Below are 25,480 nucleotides of genomic sequence, written 5' to 3' on the forward strand. Positions count from 1 at the left end.
TAGTCCCTTATCAAACGTTGCAATGTAACAGCAATGTAGCTGCGCAGTGATACAATGAACAGGTGTTTCTCGTCATAATACTATATTATGGATTTTAAGATTCAGAAGCTTCAATAGAAATTATCCGCTTTATGAGACAGCAGCATAGTTATCCTATCTTTAAAACAGAGCGTCAAAATACTGTAATCTCCTTCTATCAATGACGGCGCTGTGCTCCACCCTCTGCCTCAGAGGCCCCGCCCATCCCGTGCGCATCCCGTCCGCATTCTGCAGGAGGCACGGGAAAACAGGGATAAACCATTCCGAGAAACTAGAGGGGTTTACTGATTACGGATCACTGTTTTAATTCGCAACAACTCACGTTTAGACAATACAGCATCGTTTTTGTGATTTCAACTTTAGTACTTTGTAACTAAATAACAACAAAAGAGTATGTTTGTAAAGTACAGAAACGCTAACACCTGGCCCGACCGAATTTCTTTCTACCCTTTCTCAAACTGCGCCTTGAACTCTACCGTCCTGCTGCCATGTTGGATTGAAGGATCGTTATTGCTTTAGGAGTTCGGAATGAAAGTTTATATCATGCAGTCTGTCAAAAGTGGACGAATTAAAGAATAAATAAGCCACAGGAGTTAACGAGTCGCACCTGCATCGCCCGCGCATTGAGGACAACACTACATCGGCTCTACTTGCATGCGGAATTCCTTACGGGATGAACGGAGCGCAGGCCATGTTGATCTGTGATTGCACATAAAATAATCTAACACGAGACAAACGCTCAAGTTCATCCGCCTCATCCGTCAACATGAGCGGCCACCCGCCCCATAGGAGGGTGGCAAACGTGGGCTCTCTGCTTCTGACCCCGCAGGAGAACGAGTGTCTGTTCAACTACCTGGGCAGGAAATGCATCGTAAGTTGCGTTTACTCTCACGGCCGATCTGTAACAGTTAGTCCTTTAACCGCAAGTCCACATGCAAACCACCCTGCTTTTCCAATATCCAGTGATGCGATGCAAACGAACGGCGGTAACTTCTGGCCAGGACAGTTGTGTTTTAACGCGTTTGTGATGTCCATAAGGACGCACTGGGAACATCCTCCTCACTGTCAAAGCAAATGATACTTCTGTTATTGAAGTTAGATGTTGTAGTGTAAGCTATTCGTATGATTGTGAGTTGGTAATTATATATTCCATGTGATATCCGAGTAAATGGCAGTAGGCCTTCTGCTTGAGTGAAGGCTGGGTCGACAAAACCTAGTGAGCTGCCTACGAAGACAGCATCTTAAGTGCATTCTGAGTCCGCTGAATGATGCACGTGCCGATGATGCCCAAATATGCGGTCTATGTTAGCAGCTCACTACACTCACTACAGCCTTTTGGTCACAGCTAATGTCTCAGATGGCCTGCAAACTCTACCAAATGTCAGTAATCTATATCTATCTATCTACGTTTGTACATCTATCCTTCTAGCTATCTATATGTGAAGCTATCACATAGTCTGTCTACTTGTCTTTCTATCTGTTATTCTGTCTGTCTGTCAATCTATCTACCTTTTTCTTTCTGTATGTATTTCTATCTGCTATTCTCTCTGTCTGTCACTGCCTTTAGTTGGCACAAAATATAGTAAGACTGTTGTGTTGTGTGTTCGGTCTCAAGTAGGCTAGCTATCCATTTCTTCTCAAAGTGTTAATAAGTTTAATTCTTTTTTTTTAATTTCTGGAAGCATCAAATGTGCGTTGAGAGGAAACTTTCAGTTCGCTGTCCCTGCTAAATTGAAACAACATCTACATCCCTGATTACATAATTATATCTAATTTTGCTTTAAATTGTCAGAAGTGAAGATATTTGCTCTTTACACAAGTTATCTCTGGCTGTCTTGTCTGCCCTACTTGAGGGCCCATAGTTATAGTATTTGGACACTTGTCCAAATGTTTGAATGTCTTTATTTGCAAAATATAAATCCAAAGAATATTTGTGAAGTTATTTCAAGTTATGCAGTATAATACACTTTTGGATCACAACATTTTACAGAGAGACGTTTTAAGAGTGATAAAACAGTACATGCATTAATCAACATAAAGGGATAGTTCACCCAAAAAATCGAAAATTAGGCCTACCCTAGGGCTGGCCGATATGGCCAAAATTTATATCACGATATATTTCTTAATTTCAGTCGATACGATATAATTCGATATGAACACGGCCAAGAAAAGCCTCATAAAAACGGCCAAGAACGGCCACAACAGTTGTCTGTACCTACAAACTTAAGAAAAATTAATTTGCCAACTCTATGAAACCTGCTCCTATAAAACTATATAATATTTTAGGGAAAAAATGGCGCAAATAAATGAATGTTCACCTTTTATTGGTATTCAGCCTTCATACAAACAAGAAATGTGAAATCCAGCTTTAATGAATAGAGCTGCTGAGCCAATACTGATCCAGAATCGGGTTTCCAAACAAACCTCACCAGAGTCTGACACAAAGTCATGATCCCCGTGAAAGTGGGTGAAATGTATGTCTTTAATGCGCGTTTATGTTCTTAGCAAAGACTTTTGCAGACAGGAATGCCTTACGGATGCAGTTAACTAGGAAAAGCCATGGCAAATGTCCATCAGTCGCCTCTTTTGGATGTTGCGTTTAGGGTACCAAATTCAGTACTTTTAAGGGTACCGACCGAATTGCGTTGGTACTACCAAGTACCAATTCACATTAAATCAATCGGTGCCAAATATCGGTACCTGAGAACGCATCTGGGCACATATGCTACAGAGAGAGAAAGAGAAACCCTGTGACGTGAGGTCACCCCTGCAACTCGTTCAAACAACACACAGGGCAAGCCGAAATGTTGTGAAGTGTGCTTACATTTCTAGGGCCATACGGTTTCTGCGAAAACGCGGAGTCCATTCATAACTTGATTTACTCTATAGTGCGGAATGCCACGGAATTCGTGAATTTTGGACAAATAAATGAAAAGTAGCCACTGTGACTTAATTCGAATCACGATATGAATTCGTGTCTGTGAATATTAAAATGCAAAAAGACTGTTTAAATATGAATCCTGCATGTTCCGCTTGCCTCTGTATGTATGAATGGCGGAAACGCGGTTTTGTCTACTACACAAATACTGAAGCACGCGTGACGCTCGCTGTGATTTTTGGCCTCTGCGTCTCACTATATGACGGCATGAACACAAAAACGTAATCTTCAGAGCTGCTGTGAGAGTCACTTCGCGAGAATTTTACCATTTCATTTGAGAAAACTAGCATCATACTGTATACACACAGTAGCTTCATGGCAACCTGTCAAAATAAAAGTACGGTTTAACATGTAACAGAAATATATTACTTTTGTACAGTATAATGTACGTCTTTAAATATTAAATTTTCTATCAAATTTAAGTAAAACCATTCAATTATAAAAATAAATATTACAACCAGACTTAATTTTAGAAAAAAAATAATACAATTATTAGCCTATTAAAAATGTTTTAAAGGAATATTCACACAGTTTTTCTTCCTTTTTTTAAATTTTCATTTGATTTAAAATAAATGTTTAATGCCTCCATCTGATTTTCAGAAAAATTAAAACAAGAATTAATCAGATTACTTTTGATAATTAAAATTTTCAATCATTTAAATTTAAGAACCTTATTTCTTCAATCGATTATCAATTAATTTGATTATTTAAAACAAAAAACAATCAATTAATCAAATTACTTTTAAGAAACGTATGCATTCAGTTGCTTATTGATGAATTAATTTGATTTAAAATTGCAAGCATTTAATTAAAACACTTTTGAGAAACATTTATTCAGTTGATTAATCCAGTTACTTTTATTAATGAGTTCATCTGCTTATTTCTGTTAGTCAGATTGCTAATTGTCTAATTCAATTCAATTGTAAAAGTCAATTCAAAGTTTATAAAATCTTTGATAAAATGTTGACTTTATAATCTCTTAAACTGTGAACTATTTCTTTTAATCTGATTAGAGAATTCTTCAATTTATGAAACCAATTAAAGTACTGAATTGTTTATTGAATTATTTTTTTATAATTTAGTAAAATATTATAAATTAATTAGAATTATTGAATTACAAATTCCACGATTCATTTTTCTTATATGCACACTTTTAATTATTTTAATAAAAGTTGATCATTAGTTAATCTGTTTATTTTTCTGTTAATCAATTGATCAGAATATTTTTGATAATTGTTTAATCCGTTGGTTTATTTGTTCAATTATTCAGGGTTGTTGCAATCCTGCTGACAGGCGGTTTCTTAAGTTATTGCTTAATGAAAACTTTATAGGTCTGTATTGATCAGATACTTCATTTAAAATCTTTTTTGTTCAATGGCTAGTGGTGGTGTTGAATGCTTTCATCAGAAATGTTTCGGTCTAATGTGTGCGTTAAAGCACAGGACAAGGTTTCTTTGGTCTCCTGTAATTGCTCAGCATACGCCTGCGTGTGTGTGAATGCGAGTGTTACATGTCCATGGAAAATATTTCATCTTCTGTGCGATCTTGGCTGTCCTCCCTATGACAGTATTGCCAAGACACTGGCCTATTTTTCCTTTCGGTAACCCGTGTCCTGAAAAAGTGTTCGAAATGCTGCTTTGGGTCATGTGCATGGAACGCAGACACTCTTCGAGTAAGAGTCCCTATGGAGAGAGAATAAAATGCCCCATCAAATGTGTCTCCAAGTACTTGGCTGCAGTTTAAATTACAGCAGTATTTTATATCTGCAGTGGCCAGTGTGTGCAGCAAACAACATCATGCAGTATTCATACACTGATTTCTATGCATTTTTTGATGTTTACAGTTTCTCCAAGATATTAATATGCAGCTCTGTCCAAAATGCAGCCCTGAAATTGAAAATGCAGGTGATGAGAGTAATTTCATAAGAGGATGAACATGTCAGTGTTGGTGCGTTGCCTTCTTAATTTGTACTTAAGATAGTAACCAAGATAGCTGTTTTATTATTATATTTGATCAACTTTAAGATTGGAAAAGCTTGAGAATTTCTATCATATTTCACAATTATTCATTATTTATAAAGTGTTTATATTTTATTTATACTAAAGTCTGTACTTTCTGTAGGATTTCAGATATGTTTGGATGCTTTGATAGATCAAATTTATCAAAGGAATAATTCACCCAAACTGAAAGGGTTTTTATGTGAACAGATTTGGAGAAATGTAGAATTACATCACTTGCTCATCAATGGATCCTCTGCAGTGAATGGGTGCCATCAGAATGAGAGTCCAAACAGCTGATAGAAACATCACAATAATCCACAAGACTCCAGTCCATCAGTGAATGTATTGTGAATTGAGATGCTGCGTGTTTGTAAAAAAAAAAAAAAAAATCCATCATTAAGGCGATTTTACTTTATGGACTGGGGTCGTGTGAATTACTTGTGGATTATTGTGATGTTTTTATCAGCTGTTTGAACTCTCATTCTGACGGCACCCATTCACTGCAGAGGATCCATTGGTGAGCAAGTGATGTAATGCGACATTTCTCCAAATCTGATCCGATGAAGAAACAAACTCATCTACATCTTGAATGGGCTGAGGGTGAGTACATTTTTAGCAAATTTTCATTTTATGTGAACTATTCCCTTAATGAAGTATTTTTTGAAAAACATTATCAAAAAAAGCTTTGCTCTTAATTTTAGGATGATCGATAATTGTGTATTTTGCTTGTTTCATGAAGTTCATGATTCTTTATCTTTTTGCAGACATTGTGCTCAGCGGTGGTCCAGGTGTACGGGGCAGACAGGGGCTCGTCCTGGTACAAGAGGTGCTGTGGTGTGGCCTGTTTGGTGAAAGACAACCCTCAGAGGTCTTATTTTATCCGTGTCTTTGATATCAAGGTGAGCTCTCTGAGAGCAAATAAACAGCAAAGATATCAGATCAGAGACTTAGCAGTTCGTGCATGTGATATGTAAAATATCTTGTTTCTCATTTTTGCAGGATGGAAAAGCAAAGTTTGAGCAGGAGCTCTACAATAATTTCATTGTCATTTGTTCGAGAGCCTACTTCATTACCTTTGCCGGAGATGTGAGTTTTTTTATATATATATTTCACGTTGTTGACCATTAGCAAGAAAGCAAACAGAGGAAACTAGCCAGAGATGTTCTGTGGAAAAGTTTGTTTGGCTAGTCGCTTTCTTGTCTTTCTTGTAAAGCTGCTTTTAGCATTAGTGAGGATGCGATCTGGCTTTTTTGGTCATATGGTGTGTGTTGCTCTTTAGTCTTGTCAGATGGGCCTCAACTTTGCCAGTGAAGAGGAAGCTAAACGATTTCGGAGTGCACTCAACGAACTGCTCAACAGACGACAGAGGAAAACTGGTAAATGTGCTGGTTTTAATTTCTTTCCTTTCCTTTGATGGGACAATTGTTCACCAAAAATTAAAATTATGACATTTACTCACCCATATGTTGTTCCAAGTCCAATCCATGTCTTTTTCTTTTTCAGCCTCAATTCAGTTTTATTTTTGGGTGAACTCTCACTCCCAACTAATATGCTTTACATTTAGTAATCAAAAGTATGTCTAAAACCTTATTAGTGTCTAAAACGCATATTTCTTTCTCCCAAATCTGTTTTTCAAAATAGTTCACCTAAAAATGAGAATTATAATTATTTACTCATCCTCATTACATACCATAGTACATAATGTGTATGACTTTCTTCTTTCTGCACACAATTGTATATTGTGTAATTTAATTTATTCTTATTTTGATTCTGATATAGCTGTAAATACAGAAAAAAAATGCATGCATATAGCAATAAATAAGTGTTCAAACTAGAGGTCGACTGATTGATCGCTTATGCCGATTAATCGGCACCGATAGTTGATTACTGGAACTATCAGGTTTCTGCAAAAGTCCATACCGATAGTTTTTGGAATTATTGTTACTTGTTAGAGTGTATTAATTTCAACATTTACTAATAGATTTAAACATTTTAAAGTCTCATTGACTGAAGTTTACATTAACTAAAATTGATCAATGTACAATTATTTAATTTTAATATTTGTTATTCCATTTTAAATGTGTAGTTAAATACTGTTTGTTTTTTTTGTAATACAGTTCAACACTGTTTCAGTTTTCATTCAGTATCTATTTTAAAAACTATCAGTTGTATGGTCCAGCTTAGCTATCAGTACCAGTAAAATCCATCAGTCGACTGAGTACAAAGATAAATAAACTCGCTGTTTATTTTACCATGAATAAAGCATTTGATTCTGATTTGGAAATAAATTCAAAAAACAAACGTAATAACAAATAAACCAACAAATTATTTATTTTTTTAAAAGTTATTAAGCTTTAAAATGACCAGAAAAAAGGCTTGTATGACTTGTGATTTTGTAAAATCATATTATAGTTTTGTGCGAGGAACAGACCAAAATTTATATTGTTATTAGTTAAAATCTGAACATACAGTCCAGCTCCTCTTGGCATGAGAATAGTGATGTTTCATCGGAGAATCAGACATTCCAGTTTTTGGATTCAACTCAACTGATTCAGTGAATGAAGACCTAAATTTTAGTTTTTTTTTTTAAGCTTGAAAGCTCCAGTCATCATTGTAATTTCATGGAAAAGAGTGACTAGCACATTATTTAAATCTCCTTTTGTGTTCCACAGTAGAAAGCAAGCCATATGGGTTTGTAATAATATGCGGATGAGTTTTTAATTTTTGGGTGAACTTTTCCGTCAACACGCTCATTTATTAAAGGGATACTCCACCCTAAAATGAAAATGTTGTCACTAATCACTTTACCGCCATGTCGTTCCAAACCCGTAAAAGCTTTGTTCGTCTTCGGAACACAATTTAAGATATTTTGGATGAAAACCGGGAGGCTTGTGACTGTCCCATTGACTGCCAAGTAAATGACACTGTCAAGGCCCAGAAAAGTCAAGTCAAGTCACCTTTATTTATATAGTGCTTTTAACAATACAGATTGTGTCAAAGCAACTGAACAGCATTAATTAGGAAAATAGTGTCAATAATGCAAAGTGACAATAGTAAACACTCATTTTTCAGTTAAAGACAGTTCATCATTGAATTCAGTGATGTCAACATCCAGCTCAGTTTAAATAATATCTTTGCAATTATGTCAACGATATCGCCGGAAATGAAGTGTCCCCAACTAAGCAAGCCAGAGGCGACAGCGGCAAGGAACCAAAACTCCATCGGTGACAGAATGGAGAAAAAACCTTGGGAGAAACCAGGCTCAGTTAGTACATAATGTGTATGACTTTCTTCTTTCTGCACACAATTGTATATTGTGTAATTTAATTTATTCTTATTTTGATTCTGATATAGCTGTAAATACAGAAAAAAAATGCATGCATATAGCAATAAATAAGTGTTCAAACTAGAGGTCGACTGATTGATCGCTTATGCCGATTAATCGGCACCGATAGTTGATTACTGGAACTATCAGGTTTCTGCAAAAGTCCATACCGATAGTTTTTGGAATTATTGTTACTTGTTAGAGTGTATTAATTTCAACATTTACTAATAGATTTAAACATTTTAAAGTCTCATTGACTGAAGTTTACATTAACTAAAATTGATCAATGTACAATTATTTAATTTTAATATTTGTTATTCCATTTTAAATGTGTAGTTAAATACTGTTTGTTTTTTTTTTGTAATAAAGTTCAACACTGTTTCAGTTTTCATTCAGTATCTATTTTAAAAACTATCAGTTGTATGGTCCAGCTTAGCTATCAGTACCAGTAAAATCCATCAGTTGACTGAGTACAAAGATAAATAAACTCGCTGTTTATTTTACCATGAATAAAGCATTTGATTCTGATTTGGAAATAAATTCAAAAAACAAACGTAATAACAAATAAACCAACAAATTATTTATTTTTTTAAAAGTTATTAAGCTTTAAAATGACCAGAAAAAAGGCTTGTATGACTTGTGATTTTGTAAAATCATATTATAGTTTTGTGCGAGGAACAGACCAAAATTTATATTGTTATTAGTTAAAATCTGAACATACAGTCCAGCTCCTCTTGGCATGAGAATAGTGATGTTTCATCGGAGAATCAGACATTCCAGTTTTTGGATTCAACTCAACTGATTCAGTGAATGAAGACCTAAATTTTAGTTTTTTTTTTTAAGCTTGAAAGCTCCAGTCATCATTGTAATTTCATGGAAAAGAGTGACTAGCACATTATTTAAATCTCCTTTTGTGTTCCACAGTAGAAAGCAAGCCATATGGGTTTGTAATAATATGCGGATGAGTTTTTAATTTTTGGGTGAACTTTTCCGTCAACACGCTCATTTATTAAAGGGATACTCCACCCTAAAATGAAAATGTTGTCACTAATCACTTTACCGCCAGAATAGTCCATCTGCCATCAGTGGTTCAACCGTAACGTTATGAAGCATTTGAAACGTTTGGTTTGAACGAAAACAGCGCATCCGTGCAGCGCTGCTGACACTGAAGAGCGTACGCTGCTTGCGTTCAGTGGATATTCTCCAAAATGGCACTACGGTGATGCGGAGAGGCAAAGAGACGAATTGTTGAATAAAGTCATTATTTTTGTTTTGTGCGCGTACAAAAAGTATTCTCATCGCTTCATAACGTTACGGTTGAATTAATGTGGTCGAATTCCGAACAAACATGTTGGATCACTTCTTGTGCAGTTTGATTGTATTTGCATACAGTGAATCATTCAGTTATCTTCTGGGTGTTAAAGGTGAAGTGTGGAACATGTTGTTATTAGTGACACCAGATGGAATTTAAAATGGATTAAAATTATATTGTGATTTTTATTCTATCGTGTTATTGGAAAATACTGTAAATATTTCAGTATATTACAGTAAATGCTTCTGCCAGTGAGTAGTTTATTTATTCACACACATGTATTATTATTATTTTTAATTTAATAAATTTTTTCAGCAAGGATGCATCAAATTGATCAAAAGTACAGTGCAAACACGCATAACGTTGCTAAAAAATCTTTTGAATTTTTTTGTTCAAAGAATCCTGAAAAAACAAATTTATCACCGTTTTCTCAAAAACATGAAGCAGCAAAGCTGTTTTCAACATTGATGATAAGAATTACTTGAGCACCAAATCAGCATATTAGAATGATTTCTGAAGGATCAAGTGATCATGTAGTAATGATGCTAAAAATTCAGCTTTATTTTTACGTTTAATGTGGTCGAATTCCGAACAAACATGTTGGATCACTTCTTATGCAGTTTGATTGTATTTGCATACAGTGAATCATTCAGTTATCTTCTGGGTGTTAAAGGTGAAGTGTGGAACATGTTGTTATTAGTGACACCAGATGGAATTTAAAATGGATTAAAATTATATTGTGATTTTTATTCTATCGTGTTATTGGAAAATACTGCAAATATTTCAGTATATTACAGTAAATGCTTCTGCCAGTGAGTAGTTTATTTATTCACACATGTATTATTATTATTTTTAATTTAATAAATTTTTTCAGCAAGGATGCATCAAATTGATCAAAAGTACAGTGCAAACACGCATAACGTTGCTAAAAAATCTTTTAAAATAGAGATAAAATGTGTTTGAGAGCTTTTAAAAATATGAAATTGCTGAGCAACTGTCATTGAGATAAAAAAGGAGCAAGTCTTTTAACATTTTCACAGTAGAAGAATAGATAAACACTTCACCTTTAAGATCAAGGTTATAAGAATATTATAAGTTTGCATATGAATGAACCACAAATGATGGTGCTAAAAATGTGATGATAAACCTGCCAGTCGATTTAAAAAAAAGGAGTGTATTGCGAAAGGGTGCAGAGCTCAGGGCACCTCTTTTTACCATCTCCTTCCCTAACCTTTCTAACTAACGTAATTTAACCATTCCCTTCTCCTTTGGGTGACCTACTGGCTCTTTTCCTCTCTGTTACTGACCTCACTAGTCTTAACTCGGCCTCCACATTTTAACAATGTTAATTTTGTTTTTGCAGAGAAAAGGCGTGACCCACCAAATGGTATGTGTCCTGGTACTTGCATTCACTCATGAGTTTACTCCTAATGTTGTAAGAGCTAATCAGTTTGTGTTTGCTGCTGTTGTTTTGTTTTAGTTTTTTTAAATCCCCTTTTTGACAGAACTATGCTGAAATACACATACACATAATGTATCTTCCACAGAAATCAAAACCTATTCTTGTGTGAGCGTCGTCAGGCATGAGCGTGATTCACACAAACACACATCCGCATTGTACGTGACCTAGATGAGAGTAGCGTTCAACCCCTGACTGGAAGCCTGAGGTCAATCTGTGCGCTGGGAGCCATATGTATGCCACATGGACCATTCCATTCCACTGCACTACTGCGGCTCTCGCCAATTCAATTACATCAAAGAGACCACGTTTCCTCACTTAGTTTTACTTGCTTAGAATTTCTCATAGATCTTTATCAGGGTTACGGCGCTGGTTTGACATCCCTTAGAAGCAATGTTGCTAGTTACCAAATCTTGTTTGCTCCATGTCAGTAGCCTGTAACAGGATATGTGTGATGCTACTTACAGTCCTATTTATTTTTATTTTATTATACTTTATTTAAAAAAAGAATGCTACAGAAAATATCAAACCAAATTAAGTGTTTTTTTTTGTTTTGTTTTTCCTATTGAAGCAATAATTTGGGGCATGGGATATTTGAGGGCTCATCTTTTATTTTATATATATATATATAATTATTATTATTATACTGTTATTTTTATTGTATTTTATTTTACAAAACACTGAACCAGACTTACTATTGCTAGTCAGATGCTTGCATTAAAAAAAAAATATAATGTAGTGATGTTTTTAATTATATGATTTTATAAATAGATTTATATATCATTTTTATATTTATATTTTTTATTGTAAAAATAATTGTAAATGCATAATTTTTATTTATATGATTTAAAATAATTTAATTTATGTATTATGTATTAAAAAATACATTAAAAATAAATTAAGTATAATTAAAATTGTGTACACCCTTGTGCCATGAAATGTTTTGGTTAATTTTCCTGAAAGAAAAAGACTGTACATTTAAATTGCTATTATAAGTTTGATTTCTTGTAATTAAATGTGAATTGTAATTTTTGGCGCCATAAACATCAAACCGAAGTGCGAAAATAATCCTGAACACTCCCTGCGTCAGCCATTGGTTGACCAAACATAGTCCCGCCCCCTAACTCACACTATTGGTTCAGCCAGTGTTGTTGGCTAAAACAAACAGAGCAATGTTTTGATAACACCACAGTATTTACACTTTCCAAGGGATTCAGCCTATTTTTTGTTTTGCGTTACCAGCCAGTCATAATCATTTCCAGTCGGAAATGTTATTATCCGTGACGTTAAATCAACATATTTGTCCTAGATTTGTTACGGCAGCTCTGGAGGCCAGTTCCATTTTTTTTTTCTCTCCCTCCAATCTGTTCACATTTCAAATTCACATTCACAATTTATAGCTGTTGATCCAACCATATTGTGCCCTGCTTGACAACACTATGAAGAATGACGTTGTTCAAATCAGATTTATGCGACACATCGTTCCGATCTCAAAGAACAGAATGTATTTGTGTTGTGTAAGGTGTCCACCTGCAGAAAAAAAGCAAATGTAATCTTTCTCCAGCACATTTCCTTCCCTTCCCTTCCGCTTCCTCATTGTGTAACTAGATTGGTGATTGATATCTGACTGAACATGCTCAGTGTGGCTGCTTTATCTCTGATATAACGATGTTTTCAGTTCAGCGTTGATGAGTAGAGAAAGCTAATCACAGATTCGCTGGCATTCTCCACTGAACCATGTCAAACGAAGTCAAAAACACACTTGTGTATTATAAAAAGTGTGTGGCTTTGTCTGCAGTTGAAGACTTGTAATGCTTACAGCAAATTTCAGAGATTAAACTGGATTAGCTAATGTAATCTTTCTCCAGCACATTTCCTTCCCTTCCGCTTCCTCATTGTGTAACTAGATTGGTGATTGATATCTGACTGAACATGCTCAGTGTGGCTGCTTTATCTCTGATATAACGGTGTTTTCAGTTCAGTGTTGATGAGTAGAGAAAGCTAATCACAGATTCGCTGGCATTCTCCACTGAACCATGTCAAACGAAGTCAAAAACACACTTGTGTATTATAAAAAGTGTGTGGCTTTGCCTGCAGTTGAAGACTTGTAATGCTTACAGCAAATTTCAGAGATTAAACTGGATTAGCAGTTCCTTACGTAATATTCCGCATTCGTAATTTTTCAGGATTTGACTAGCATGAGAGGGATTGGTTTGGTGGGCGGCCAGATCACAAAACATTCACAATTGGTTTAAAGAGCATCTCAGCTTTGAGGCTGCTTGGCTCGCTAGCCTCCTGCTGCGGTGAAATTAGCTAGCTACCATAGCTTCACGCCTTAATGCTGGGCCACAGATGAGATGATGTTCTGCACGACCTTCCTGTCCGCCCCATCCGAGGAGTTTTTAGAGAGCGTTTCGAGGCCAGATGGGAGCTTGGTGCCCCTGCGATGCTTGGTGTTGTCAGGGGATGAACTGAACGCACCTTTGCCTCAGCCTTGTCTTAATACGCTGCTGAAATTCAGCAGCGACAGACCCTCCATCTCTACAGAGGACGTCCTCTCGGGAGGTGCTCTGGGTCACGGTAGAGGTCATAGGAAGCTCATGGCTCTCGCCCAAGGTAGGGGTTTAGCAGCTCTGCTGTGACTCCTCACGATTCTAGTGAAGAAGTGAGCGTGTGCTCCTAAACTGGGTCGTGGATGTGAGTAAAGCGTCGCTTGGGTATTTTCAGAAGTTTCTTGTAACTTGAGTTTGTAGTGTGAAGATGAACATTTTAAAGTTCTGTCGAGGGTTATTTCATTTTGTTTTATTTTAAATGTATTTACATTTTTAGTCTACATCAAGAGAATTATTATTATTGCTCAGTTTTAGACATGGTGTGGTCTCTAGTGTTTTGGATTGTAGCTTTTGAGATACAGTTGGACATCTTTGAAAGGGATAAGCCGTTTTAAATGAAGATTTATTTTTTAACAATAATTTGGGGCAGTTTTTTGATTCCATAAAAAATCATCAATATAATGACTTTTTTTTTTTTTTGTAGATCTCAAGCTTGCACAAAGAGTTATTAGACTACATAAACTATTGTTATTATTATTATAATTTAGCAATTATAATAATGTTTGATGTTTAAACATTTTTTTTATACATAAACGGATTAAGAAAAACTTAAATATAATGTCAAACCTAATGATAACAATAATTATATTTATGCATTTTACTTATACATTTTGATACATGAACAGAATTATTATTATTAATGCCTTTGCAAAAATTGTATAATAATAATAATAAAGCTATGTATGCCATTATATTTTAATATAATCCTCATTTATTATTATTATTTAATAATAGTACTTATGCATTTTGTGTACGTTTTTATGCGCAGTTATTATTATTTAACAATAATAACTATATGCATTTATACATTTGAAAATAAAAATATTAATAAAATATCAACTTGTGAGTGAATTGCTGTTCGGTAAGAAGTGAATAATAACAAATTCATTACGTTATTTTTCCATTCTGAACACAGCAATTTAAAGGTGTTATGGTGATTAATTGATTGTTATTATGTCATAAGTTGTTATTTTTGAACAGCATCATATAGATGTCGTCCATGGCTCTGTGGTGAAGATTGAACTCTCCGGCTGTCTTGAAAGCGACTGCTAGCTAATGCTTGTGGTTTTGGGGAAAGTTTGACACACAGCCTGTTGTTCCAGCAGCGTTCCTTTCTATGAAAGCTCGTAATATTCCGCATTCGTAATTTTTCAGGATTTGACTAGCATGAGAGGGATTGGTTTGGTGGGCGGCCAGATCACAAAACATTCACAATTGGTTTAAAGAGCATCTCAGCTTTGAGGCTGCTTGGCTCGCTAGCCTCCTGCTGCGGTGAAATTAGCTAGCTACCATAGCTTCACGCCTTAATGCTGGGCCACAGATGAGATGATGTTCTGCACGACCTTCCTGTCCGCCCCATCCGAGGAGTTTTTAGAGAGCGTTTCGAGGCCAGATGGGAGCTTGGTGCCCCTGCGATGCTTGGTGTTGTCAGGGGATGAACTGAACGCACCTTTGCCTCAGCCTTGTCTTAATACGCTGCTGAAATTCAGCAGCGACAGACCCTCCATCTCTACAGAGGACGTCCTCTCGGGAGGTGCTCTGGGTCACGGTAGAGGTCATAGGAAGCTCATGGCTCTCGCCCAAGGTAGGGGTTTAGCAGCTCTGCTGTGACTCCTCACGATTCTAGTGAAGAAGTGAGCGTGTGCTCCTAAACTGGGTCGTGGATGTGAGTAAAGCGTCGCTTGGGTATTTTCAGAAGTTTCTTGTAACTTGAGTTTGTAGTGTGAAGATGAACATTTTAAAGTTCTGTCGAGGGTTATTTCATTTTGTTTTATTTTAAATGTATTTACATTTTTAGTCTACATCAGGAGAATTATTATTATTGCTCAGTTTTAGACATGGTGTGGTCTCTAGTGTTTTGGATTGTAGCTTTTGAGATACAGTTGGACATTTTTGAAAGGGATAAGCCGTTTTAAATGAAGATTTATTTTTTAACAATAATTTGGGGCAGTTTTTTGATTCCATAAAAAATCATCAATATAATGACTTTTTTTTGTTTTTTGTTGTAGATCTCAAGCTTGCACAAAGAGTTATTAGACTACATAAACTATTGTTATTATTATTATAATTTAGCAATTATAATAATGTTTGATGTTTAAACATTTTTTTTATACATAAACGGATTAAGAAAAACTTAAATATAATGTCAAACCTAATGATAACAATAATTATATTTATGCATTTTACTTATACATTTTGATACATGAACAGAATTATTATTATTAATGCCTTTGCAAAAATTGTATAATAATAATAATAATAAAGCTATGTATGCCATTATATTTTAATATAAGCCTCATTTATTTTTATTATTTAATAATAGTACTTATGCATTTTGTGTACGTTTTTATGCGCAGTTATTATTATTTAACAATAATAACTATATGCATTTATACATTTGAAAATAAAAATATTAATAAAATATCAACTTGTGAGTGAATTGCTGTTCGGTAAGAAGTGAATAATAACAAATTCATTACGTTATTTTTCCATTCTGAACACAGCAATTTAAAGGTGTTATGGTGATTAATTGATTGTTATTATGTCATAAGTTGTTATTTTTGAACAGCATCATATAGATGTCGTCCATGGCTCTGTGGTGAAGATTGAACTCTCCGGCTGTCTTGAAAGCGACTGCTAGCTAATGCTTGTGGTTTTGGGGAAAGTTTGACACACAGCCTGTTGTTCCAGCAGCGTTCCTTTCTATGAAAGCTGCTTTTTATCACCCACATGTTGCTGCGATGAGAATCATGACGATATGGTATATGTGTCATGATTCAGTGTTTCGCTTTTGTTTGTGTAGTTAATGATATATTTGCGTAATGCGGTCATGTTTATTTGAATGAAACAAATCTTATGAAATATAGTTGAAATGAAGAATTTATTTGTTTTGTTTATTTATTTATCAGAGCAATTTTTATTGTACTACTGATACACATTTTTTTGACTATTATTATTATATTTTTACCACACCATCTGCTCTTTGAATACATGAACTTCCAGGAATGTGTGTGATTCATTCATTGGGCCGCCCCCTCTTTGCTTACGCTGGACAGAATCAGCTGTTGTTGAAAGAGCTCGGCCAGAGACGACTCCTGTCACTCTCGCAGGGAAATGTGTGCAGTGGGTTGGTGATTCTCAGGCAGCAGCTAATCAGTTTTGTCATGTGCCCAGGACCCACTCTCCTGATGGCAACGGTGGACATCAAGAATCCCGAGATAAACAACAAACTTAATGTGTCCCATAAGAATAACATGGTGCACAGTGGCCTTAACAAGAAGAAAAAGAAGGGCAAGGGCAGTCGGAAGTTGACAAAGGCTGACATTGGGACACCAAGCAACTTCCAGTGAGTCTTTAAGTATAGCAGTTTCAGTACTTCCTGTGTTGGCAGGAAGTGACATCAGTAATGCATATTAAAATGCTGTCATGCTGCTTTTGGGGTTTTTTTTTGTTTCTAATGAGGCTTTATTTTTATTCTCATGTCTTTTTCTGTCCGTATGGAGAATTATTATTATTGCTCAGTTTTAGACATGGTGTGGTCTCTAGTGTTTTGGATTGTAGCTTTTGAGATACAGTTGGACATTTTTGAAAGGGATAAGCCGTTTTAAATGAAGATTTATTTTTTAACAATAATTTGGGGCAGTTTTTTGATTCCATAAAAAATCATCAATATAATGACTTTTTTTTGTTTTTTGTTGTAGATCTCAAGCTTGCACAAAGAGTTATTAGACTACATAAACTATTGTTATTATTATTATAATTTAGCAATTATAATAATGTTTATGATGTTTAAACATTTTTTTATACATAAACGGATTAAGAAAAACTTAAATATAATGTCAAACATAATGATAACAATAATTATATTTATGTATTTTACTTATACATTTTGATACATGAACAGAATTATTATTATTAATGCCTTTGCAAAAATTGTATAATAATAATAATAATAAAGCTATGTATGCCATTATATTTTAATATAAGCCTCATTTATTTTTATTATTTAATAATAGTACTTATGCATTTTGTGTACGTTTTTATGCGCAGTTATTATTTAACAATAATAACTATATGCATTTATACATTTGAAAATAAAAATATTCATAAAATATCAACTTGTGATCTATAGAGTTGGTGCTGATTTTAGTTTCTATAAACCGTATACCCGAAAATAATTTTTAGCCTAAAATTTGAAAATCCTATTAACTAACTAACTAAATTATTATTAGCTTCAAAAGTTCTTATTTAAATAGGTATCTGTTTAATGTGCTATATTAGTTTCTATAAAACTTGTACCTTTTAGAGAAATGTGAGATTAAAGTAAAAAAAAAAATCCACATTAAATTACACTTGAAAATGTAATTAACTTTTTTTAACCTAAGAAATAATTTTTTTGTTTCTGTAAACATTCTGCTTTTAAAGAAATGTAAGATTAAAGTTTGAAATCCACATTACCTTAAACTTGAACCTGTTATCAATTTTAAAAATATTTACTTGTTTAAAGAAATGAATACAAATTTGCATGAATGTCATTTAGCACATAAAATATCAACTTGTGAGTGAATTGTTGTTAGGTAAGAAGTGAATAATAACAAATTCATTACGTTATTTTTCCATTCTGAACACAGCAATTTAAAGGTGTTATGGTGATTAATTTATTGTTATTATGTCATAAGTTGTTATTTTTGAACAGCATCATATAGATGTCGTCCATGGCTCTGTGGTGAAGATTGAACTCTCCGGCTGTCTTGAAAGCGACTGCTAGCTAATGCTTGTGGTTTTGGGGAAAGTTTGACACACAGCCTGTTGTTCCAGCAGCGTTCCTTTCTATGAAAGCTGCTTTTTATCACCCACATGTTGCTGCGATGAGAATCATGACGATATGGTATATGTGTCATGATTCAGTGTTTCGCTTTTGTTTGTGTAGTTAATGATATATTTGCGTAATGCGGTCATGTTTATTTGAATGAAACAAATCTTATGAAATATAGTTGAAATGAAGAATTTATTTGTTTTGTTTATTTATTTATCAGAGCAATTTTTATTGTACTACTGATACACATTTTTTTGACTTATTATTATTATATTTTTACCACACCATCTGCTCTTTGAATACATGAACTTCCAGGAATGTGTGTGATTCATTCATTGGGCCGCCCCCTCTTTGCTTACGCTGGACAGAATCAGCTGTTGTTGAAAGAGCTCGGCCAGAGACGACTCCTGTCACTCTCACAGGGAAATGTGTGCAGCGGGTTGGTGATTCTCAGGCAGCAGCTAATCAGTTTTGTCATGTGCCCAGGACCCACTCTCCTGATGGCAACGGTGGACATCAAGAATCCCGAGATAAACAACAAACTTAATGTGTCCCATAAGAATAACATGGTGCACAGTGGCCTTAACAAGAAGAAAAAGAAGGGCAAGGGCAGTCGGAAGTTGACAAAGGCTGACATTGGGACACCAAGCAACTTCCAGTGAGTCTTTAAGTATAGCAGTTTCAGTACTTCCTGTGTTGGCAGGAAGTGACATCAGTAATGCATATTAAAATGCTGTCATGCTGCTTTTGGGGTTTTTTTTTGTTTCTAATGAGGCTTTATTTTTATTCTCATGTCTTTTTCTGTCCGTATGCTCAAAAACAGTCACTGGAACTTATAATATGTAGTTTCGATTTTATGTTTTTAACCTTTTACACGAAAAAAGCTAGTTAATGTTAACGAATTGGACAACTTTTTAGGATTTTTTCCCCCCAAATTTAAAAACGTATCTTAAAAGACATTATTTATTTATTTATTTTCTATAGAGTTGGTGCTGATTTTAGTTTCCATAAACCGTATACCCGAAAATAATTTTTAGCCTAAAATTTGAAAATCCTATTAACTAACTAACTAAATTATTATTAGCTTCAAAAGTTCTTATTTAAATATGTATCTGTTTAATGTGCTATATTAGTTTCTATAAAACTTGTACCTTTTAGAGAAATGTGAGATTAAAGTTAAAAAAAATCCACATTAATTTAAAATCCACATTAAATTACACTTGAAAATGTAATTAACTTTTTTTTAACCTAAGAAATAATTTTTTTGTTTCTGTAAACATTCTGCTTTTAAAGAAATGTAAGATTAAAGTTTGAAATCCACATTACCTTAAACTTGAACCTGTTATCAATTTTAAAAATATTTACTTGTTTAAAGAAATGAATACAAATTTGCATGAATGTCATTTAGCATTATTATTAGTAGTCGTAGTATTTCAATAGTATTACTAAATATTTAAATCTTTGTCAGATAGTTTTCTTTTCATTAACACATTCATTAAGATTTTGTATTTCTTTTTGGAAATGATTGATCTTACGCCTCATTGATCTGAGCTTATGCCTGTGTTAATTTAGTATTATTGAGATGTATTTTAAATATTGTTAATAAATGCAATTTTATTTGAGTATTTTCTGTTTTCATTCAAATTTTAGTGCATTTTGTTTGTTATTAATTGAATGTATTGTATTTGTTTGTTTTTTAAATGTCAGTAGCATTAATTTTTATTACTAGCTTTATTACTGTATTACTGTGGTGCAGATGCTCTGATCAGTGTGACCTACAGCCCGTCAGTTCCTAGAGAAATACCAAACCTGTGCTCATTGAAAGAAAAGTTGATTAAAAAAAAAAAACTGAATGCTAGATTAGTTAATAATATAACATAATGGAAGATTCGCAAACAATTTTACAAACAAAATACAAATTTAGGAAGGATTTTCAGCACAGCGCAAGGGTTAAGTTAATTCCCTTTCCTCGTGTTGTATTTGTTGTTGATGCCAGTCTGACTGTGCTTAACGCAATATTTTCCAGGCACATCGGTCATGTAGGATGGGATCCGAACACAGGCTTCGATGTAAGTACACAACAATGACTTGCTCTGTAATCCCACCAACACACTCACACGCTCTCACTGTCATACTCGCTCTCACATACATATTGAAGAATCTCTCATAGGAAAACAATGCTGACCTGTGTAGTAATGGCATGATGACATGCCTCAATAGCCTTGTGTTCATGCAGGCTGAAGCATCTGACGCTTGAATATGCAGTCTGTCGCCCACGACGCTACCTAGATTGCATGTGTGCACAGCAGTGTGCTATCTGTATATTTGCACTGTGTATATTTTAAATCATTTTATGCTAAACTGTTTATGGAAATACTGGAGATATCGCAAACTGCTGCCTTTTTATGAAGCAATTAGAAATTCAGGCTACTGGTGCAATAAAATGAGATGCTGTTGCTCTTAACTAACTGGAAAAATATGTAAATGCTCTGAAGAAGCCTCATTTTAAGGTTTGCATTATGCATGCAGCTGGAATGTTGAGCATGACATAATGGAGGGTTTTAGCGGTGATGATTAGCATTAGCAGTGTGTCCACAAGGTGGCAGGATTGTGCTACATTTGAGAACAGCATGAACACTGGGAAAATGACATGTAGTGCTTGCAAGGCAGAACTGCATTGATTTTAATCATCATGATCTTATTTTAAAATGAAAAATCCCCATTAACTGGCATTTGAAGATGTTATTTTAAGAATTGTTTATTTATTGTAAAGAAGTTTTTTAGTTTCTATAAACATACTTTTAAAGTAAATTTAATATTATAGTTTGAAAATCCCCATTAATTTGCACTTATTTACCATTTCATTCATTTAATTTACTTTTTTTTTTACTTTTAGTTAAGTTTTTAGTTATTGACTTAAAATAAGTAAAAAATATATATATATATTTTTAACCTTAATTTAATTTTAATTTCTATAAGCATTATACATTTCAATTTAAGAATTAAATTCCCATTAACTTGCACCCAAAAAGGTTATCTTTAATAAATATGTCTATTCATTTATTTAATTTATTTTAGCCTTAATGTTCTGTTTTTAGTTTTTCTAAACATTATAGCTTTAAAGGTAAGATTAAAGTTTGAAAACCAAGGGACAGTTTACCCAAAAATGAAAATTGTCATTTACTCTACCCAAGGTTTTGTTCCAAACCTGTATGAGCTTTCTTTATCTTTTTTTTTTCTTCTTCTTTTTTTCTTTTTTTTTTTGAGCACAAAAGAAGATATTTTGAAGAATGTTGGTAAACAAACCGTTGACGGTAGCCATTGATTTCCATGGTATGGAAAAAAATACTATGGAAGTCAATGGCTACCGTCAACTGTTCGGTCACCAACATTCTTCAAAATATCTCTTGGGTGAACTGTCCCTTTAACTTGCACTTCAGCATTCAAAAACTAACCAGTAGTGATAATGATATTTGCATACTGAGTCGCGATTTGCTGTCTTACATCTGTTTGCATACTGGAATGTGATTGGGCCTTTTAATTTTGCATCCGTTTACTCATCGTTTTGACACATTATCATTAATATCTCTCTCTCTGTCTTTCTTCTATCTATATTTAGTTGTGCTTACTAAGGCAAGCATCACTATTACTATTGCTCATACTTAAGGTTGGTGATCCAAACAACCCCCTAACCCTAAATAAAACATTTTGGACACTTATCTGCAAGTTTTTGCTATGGGAATGAATGATAATTCAAGTTATTTGGCACGGGCAAAAACAACACGTTTTTTTTTTTTTTTCAGCAAATCTAAAAATTCTAGTTCTACTTAAAACTTTATCACTGTTCTTTTGCTGCCTTGCAAGCACTTGTATTTCATGTATGAAACAGTCCTAATAAACATTTCTGTTGAATTTCAGAACTTCTGTATTGTTAAATATGTAACTATTCTATATAAGGAAAAAAAGAAATGTCTCACGACTTTACCGTTTTTATTTTGCAGTTGAATAATTTGGACCCAGAGCTGAAGAACCTGTTTGACATGTGTGGCATCTCTGAGGCCCAGCTCAAAGATAAGGAGACGTCTAAGGTCATCTACGACTTCATTGAGAAGAAGGGCGGTGTAGAGGCTGTGAAGAATGAGCTGAGGAGACAAGGTGAGACTGATCGCTGTCAGACTCTCTGCACTGAACACCTGCCAGTTGTGGCATCATCATATTCACATGTCAGTCCATCAACCATTCACTGTCAGAAAAAACTGCCCAAAACTTCCCCTAACTAGTAATTTTCTGTCCCGATGCAGCAAAGCCAGTATATCCTTTTTATGACATTAAAATAATGTGGCTGTAACACATTCCTCAGAGGATTTTATACAGTAGTTGGGTGCATATACAGTATTAGCATTTTATATTTGATCAATATATGTGGTTTTCCTTCAGGTCCTCCCAGGTGGTGCGGTAGGTAGAATTTGTGTGTTTCTGAGTGAAACCTGCTTAGATTTGCATGTGTATCAGGTCTGAATCTTTGGAAGTTGGCATGGGTTGTTTTGAATGCTGTTTTAACACTTGGAGGACAAATTTTAGCTGTGAAAGTGCTGTTTTACCTACATGTAACTTTATGGAAAAGCATTTGTGCATATATGGATATTTTTCATGATTGTTCAAGAGGCATTTGTCTACTTCCATTGATCTTTTAAAAACATGTTTGATTGCTTAAAACCATGACTTTTGTTTGATTTTTCCTCAAGAGTGAAAGTCTTACTCCAGCTTTAATTGACCCCATGAAATAGATTGACACTTTTCTTTCCTGTATTGACACATGTGACCCTGGAGCACAAAACCAGTCTTAAGTCGATGGGGTATATTTGTAGCAATAGCCAAAAATACATTATATGGGTCAAAATTATTGATTTTTCTTTTATGCCAAAAATCATTAGGATATTATGTAAAGATCATGTTACGTGAAGATATTTTGTAAATTTCCTACTGTAAATATATTAACTTAATTTTTGATTAGTAATATGCATTGCTAAGAACTTCATTTGGACAACTTTAAAGGCGATTTTCTCTATTTAGATTTTTTTTGCACCCTCAGATTACAGATTTTCAAATAGTTGTGTATCGCCCAAATATTGTCCTATCCTAACAAACAAACTTATTTATTCAGCTTTCAGATGTATAAATCTCAATTTTGAGAAATTTACCCTTATGATTGGTTTTGTGGTCCAGGGTCACATATAAGATGAAACGGGGAGTTAGATGGGGAGATATTGAAGTGGTTGTAACTTTTTATTTTACTTTAATGGCTGTTAGCTTATAATACAACCCACTAAAAAGACTGTGAATGGGACAGCAACTGCATTCTAGTAGGAAAATATTTTTTCTTATGCATACATTAACTTGTAAGAGTTGCTACTTAGCTGTAGTTGCTATGACTTGATAGAATGTGTTGTAATAATATATAGAATAAGTAAATGGTAATTTTAAAAAATATTTTTAACTGTATCTGCAGTATATTCAACCATTAAGGTGCTGCCACATTTAGTTTTTTTTTTTTTGTGATGTGACTGCTCCTTTAGTCTTTAAATGGGATCTGCGTAGCTATTTTAAATTGTAAATATTATAAATAATAAATTCTTGTTGTTAAAATTATTTATATTTAATAGATTTCAGTGATTTTTTTTTTGTTGTATGTTTTATCATCATCATTTTTTTTATTATTATTTCTGTTATGTAATTCATTTATTACTATTGGTTTCACAGAAGAGAACACATGAAGCACATATATCTGCTAAAAGTAATTTTTCCTCAATATCTAGAAGTATACTAGCATACAGATGCTTCAAAGCTAATAAATAACTTTGGTTTCATGGGGTCTTTAAACTATACTAATGGTGTGTTCAAGTCCTCATGGGAAGTTCGTATTTATGATTTGGGAAATCATAATTGCAATGTCAGATGTGTTCAAGTCACTTTGGTTAAACGATTGTTTCAAACAATGATGAATGAATTTGGGTGTTTTTGCTTTGTTTTTATTAAATTTCTGAAGTTACTATAAATTGAATTGTGTATTCAATTATAACTGTACAATAGGTGTATGTTATGTTGTAAATGGGGGAAAATCATTCATTTTAACAAATTTAGCATTCAATACAGATGTTATATCCATTGCATCTACCATATGTTCTCACTGACACACTCCCAACTCAGAAACTCAGGGCTTGAAGAAAGTTCAAAGTTACCCACTCATAATTCTGACTTTGTGGTGGCGTTCATGTACATTAAACTCATAAATAAGATTTTTCCATCTTTACTTGGAACACCACAATGCATGAATACATGGAGAGTCTGCATGTTTAATTATTTTAATGCTAACAAATCTTTTTCTGCTCCCGCAGCACCCCCGCCTCCACCCTCCCGGGGAAAAAAATTCATAAGAGCACTAGACAATTATCATCTATATGTCAAACTATAACAGTAATATGTATTGTTGCATAAATAAACAACTGATAAAGTTATCCACCCCTAACTTATAGTAAAGTATTAACACATTTTGAGGCAGTAAATATGGTGATTTAACTATGTTCATCCCTCCAAAACAGAAAACATCTTTGACAAACATCTACATGTCTGTCTCTTTTAAAGTGTTTAGTGTATATAATGAGTTGTATTTGTAGGGGTTATTAAAGCACAATTTTTTTTTATTCTTTATACCCCAGACCTCACTCATTTTCAAACCCTGGTTACGGCCATGGTTCAAACTCTACTTATTGAGCAAAATATTGTTGGTGGAAAAAAGTTACGAAAAACACTTAACGTTGTTCATATCAAATGCCAGTTAAGAGAACAAAAGTTTTAATTTGTGTTATTTGTTTTACAGATTAATTTTATATGAGCCGTCTTACACCTCAGGAACGATGATTATTGGTGACCTGCAAGAAAAAGAAGAAACCCCTATTTATGTGTGGATAGAAGTGTTTTC

At 34.0% G+C, this 25,480-nt stretch overlaps 1 protein-coding gene across 1 annotated transcript; it reads left to right on the forward strand.

Annotated features, from left to right (window-relative positions):
- The first annotated feature begins 513 nt into the window (after positions 1 to 513).
- On the forward strand, positions 514 to 24,973 carry LOC107575727 (neural Wiskott-Aldrich syndrome protein-like). The gene is made up of 9 exons (XM_016262074.1): positions 514 to 910; positions 5,742 to 5,876; positions 5,977 to 6,063; positions 6,257 to 6,353; positions 10,978 to 11,001; positions 16,860 to 17,031; positions 20,528 to 20,570; positions 22,503 to 22,656; positions 24,897 to 24,973. The coding sequence occupies exons 1-9, from the start codon at positions 806 to 808 to the stop codon at positions 24,971 to 24,973; spliced, it is 894 nt and encodes a 297-aa protein (XP_016117560.1). The 5' UTR covers positions 514 to 805.
- The last annotated feature ends 507 nt before the right edge of the window (positions 24,974 to 25,480 follow it).

The sequence above is a fragment of the Sinocyclocheilus grahami genome, unplaced genomic scaffold, assembly GCF_001515645.1.
Source record: "Sinocyclocheilus grahami isolate Dianchi unplaced genomic scaffold, SAMN03320097.WGS_v1.1 scaffold31.1, whole genome shotgun sequence".
Taxonomy (NCBI): Eukaryota; Metazoa; Chordata; class Actinopteri; order Cypriniformes; family Cyprinidae; genus Sinocyclocheilus; species Sinocyclocheilus grahami.

Coding starts and splice junctions, on each gene's coding strand:
- LOC107575727 (XM_016262074.1), top strand. CDS start 806: ATGAGCGGCCACCCGCCCCATAGGAGGGTGGCAAACGTGGGCTCTCTG. Junction 17,032..20,527: donor GGGACACCAAGCAACTTCCA/GTGAGTCTTTAA, acceptor AATATTTTCCAG/GCACATCGGTCATGTAGGAT. Junction 20,571..22,502: donor ATCCGAACACAGGCTTCGAT/GTAAGTACACAA, acceptor TTTATTTTGCAG/TTGAATAATTTGGACCCAGA.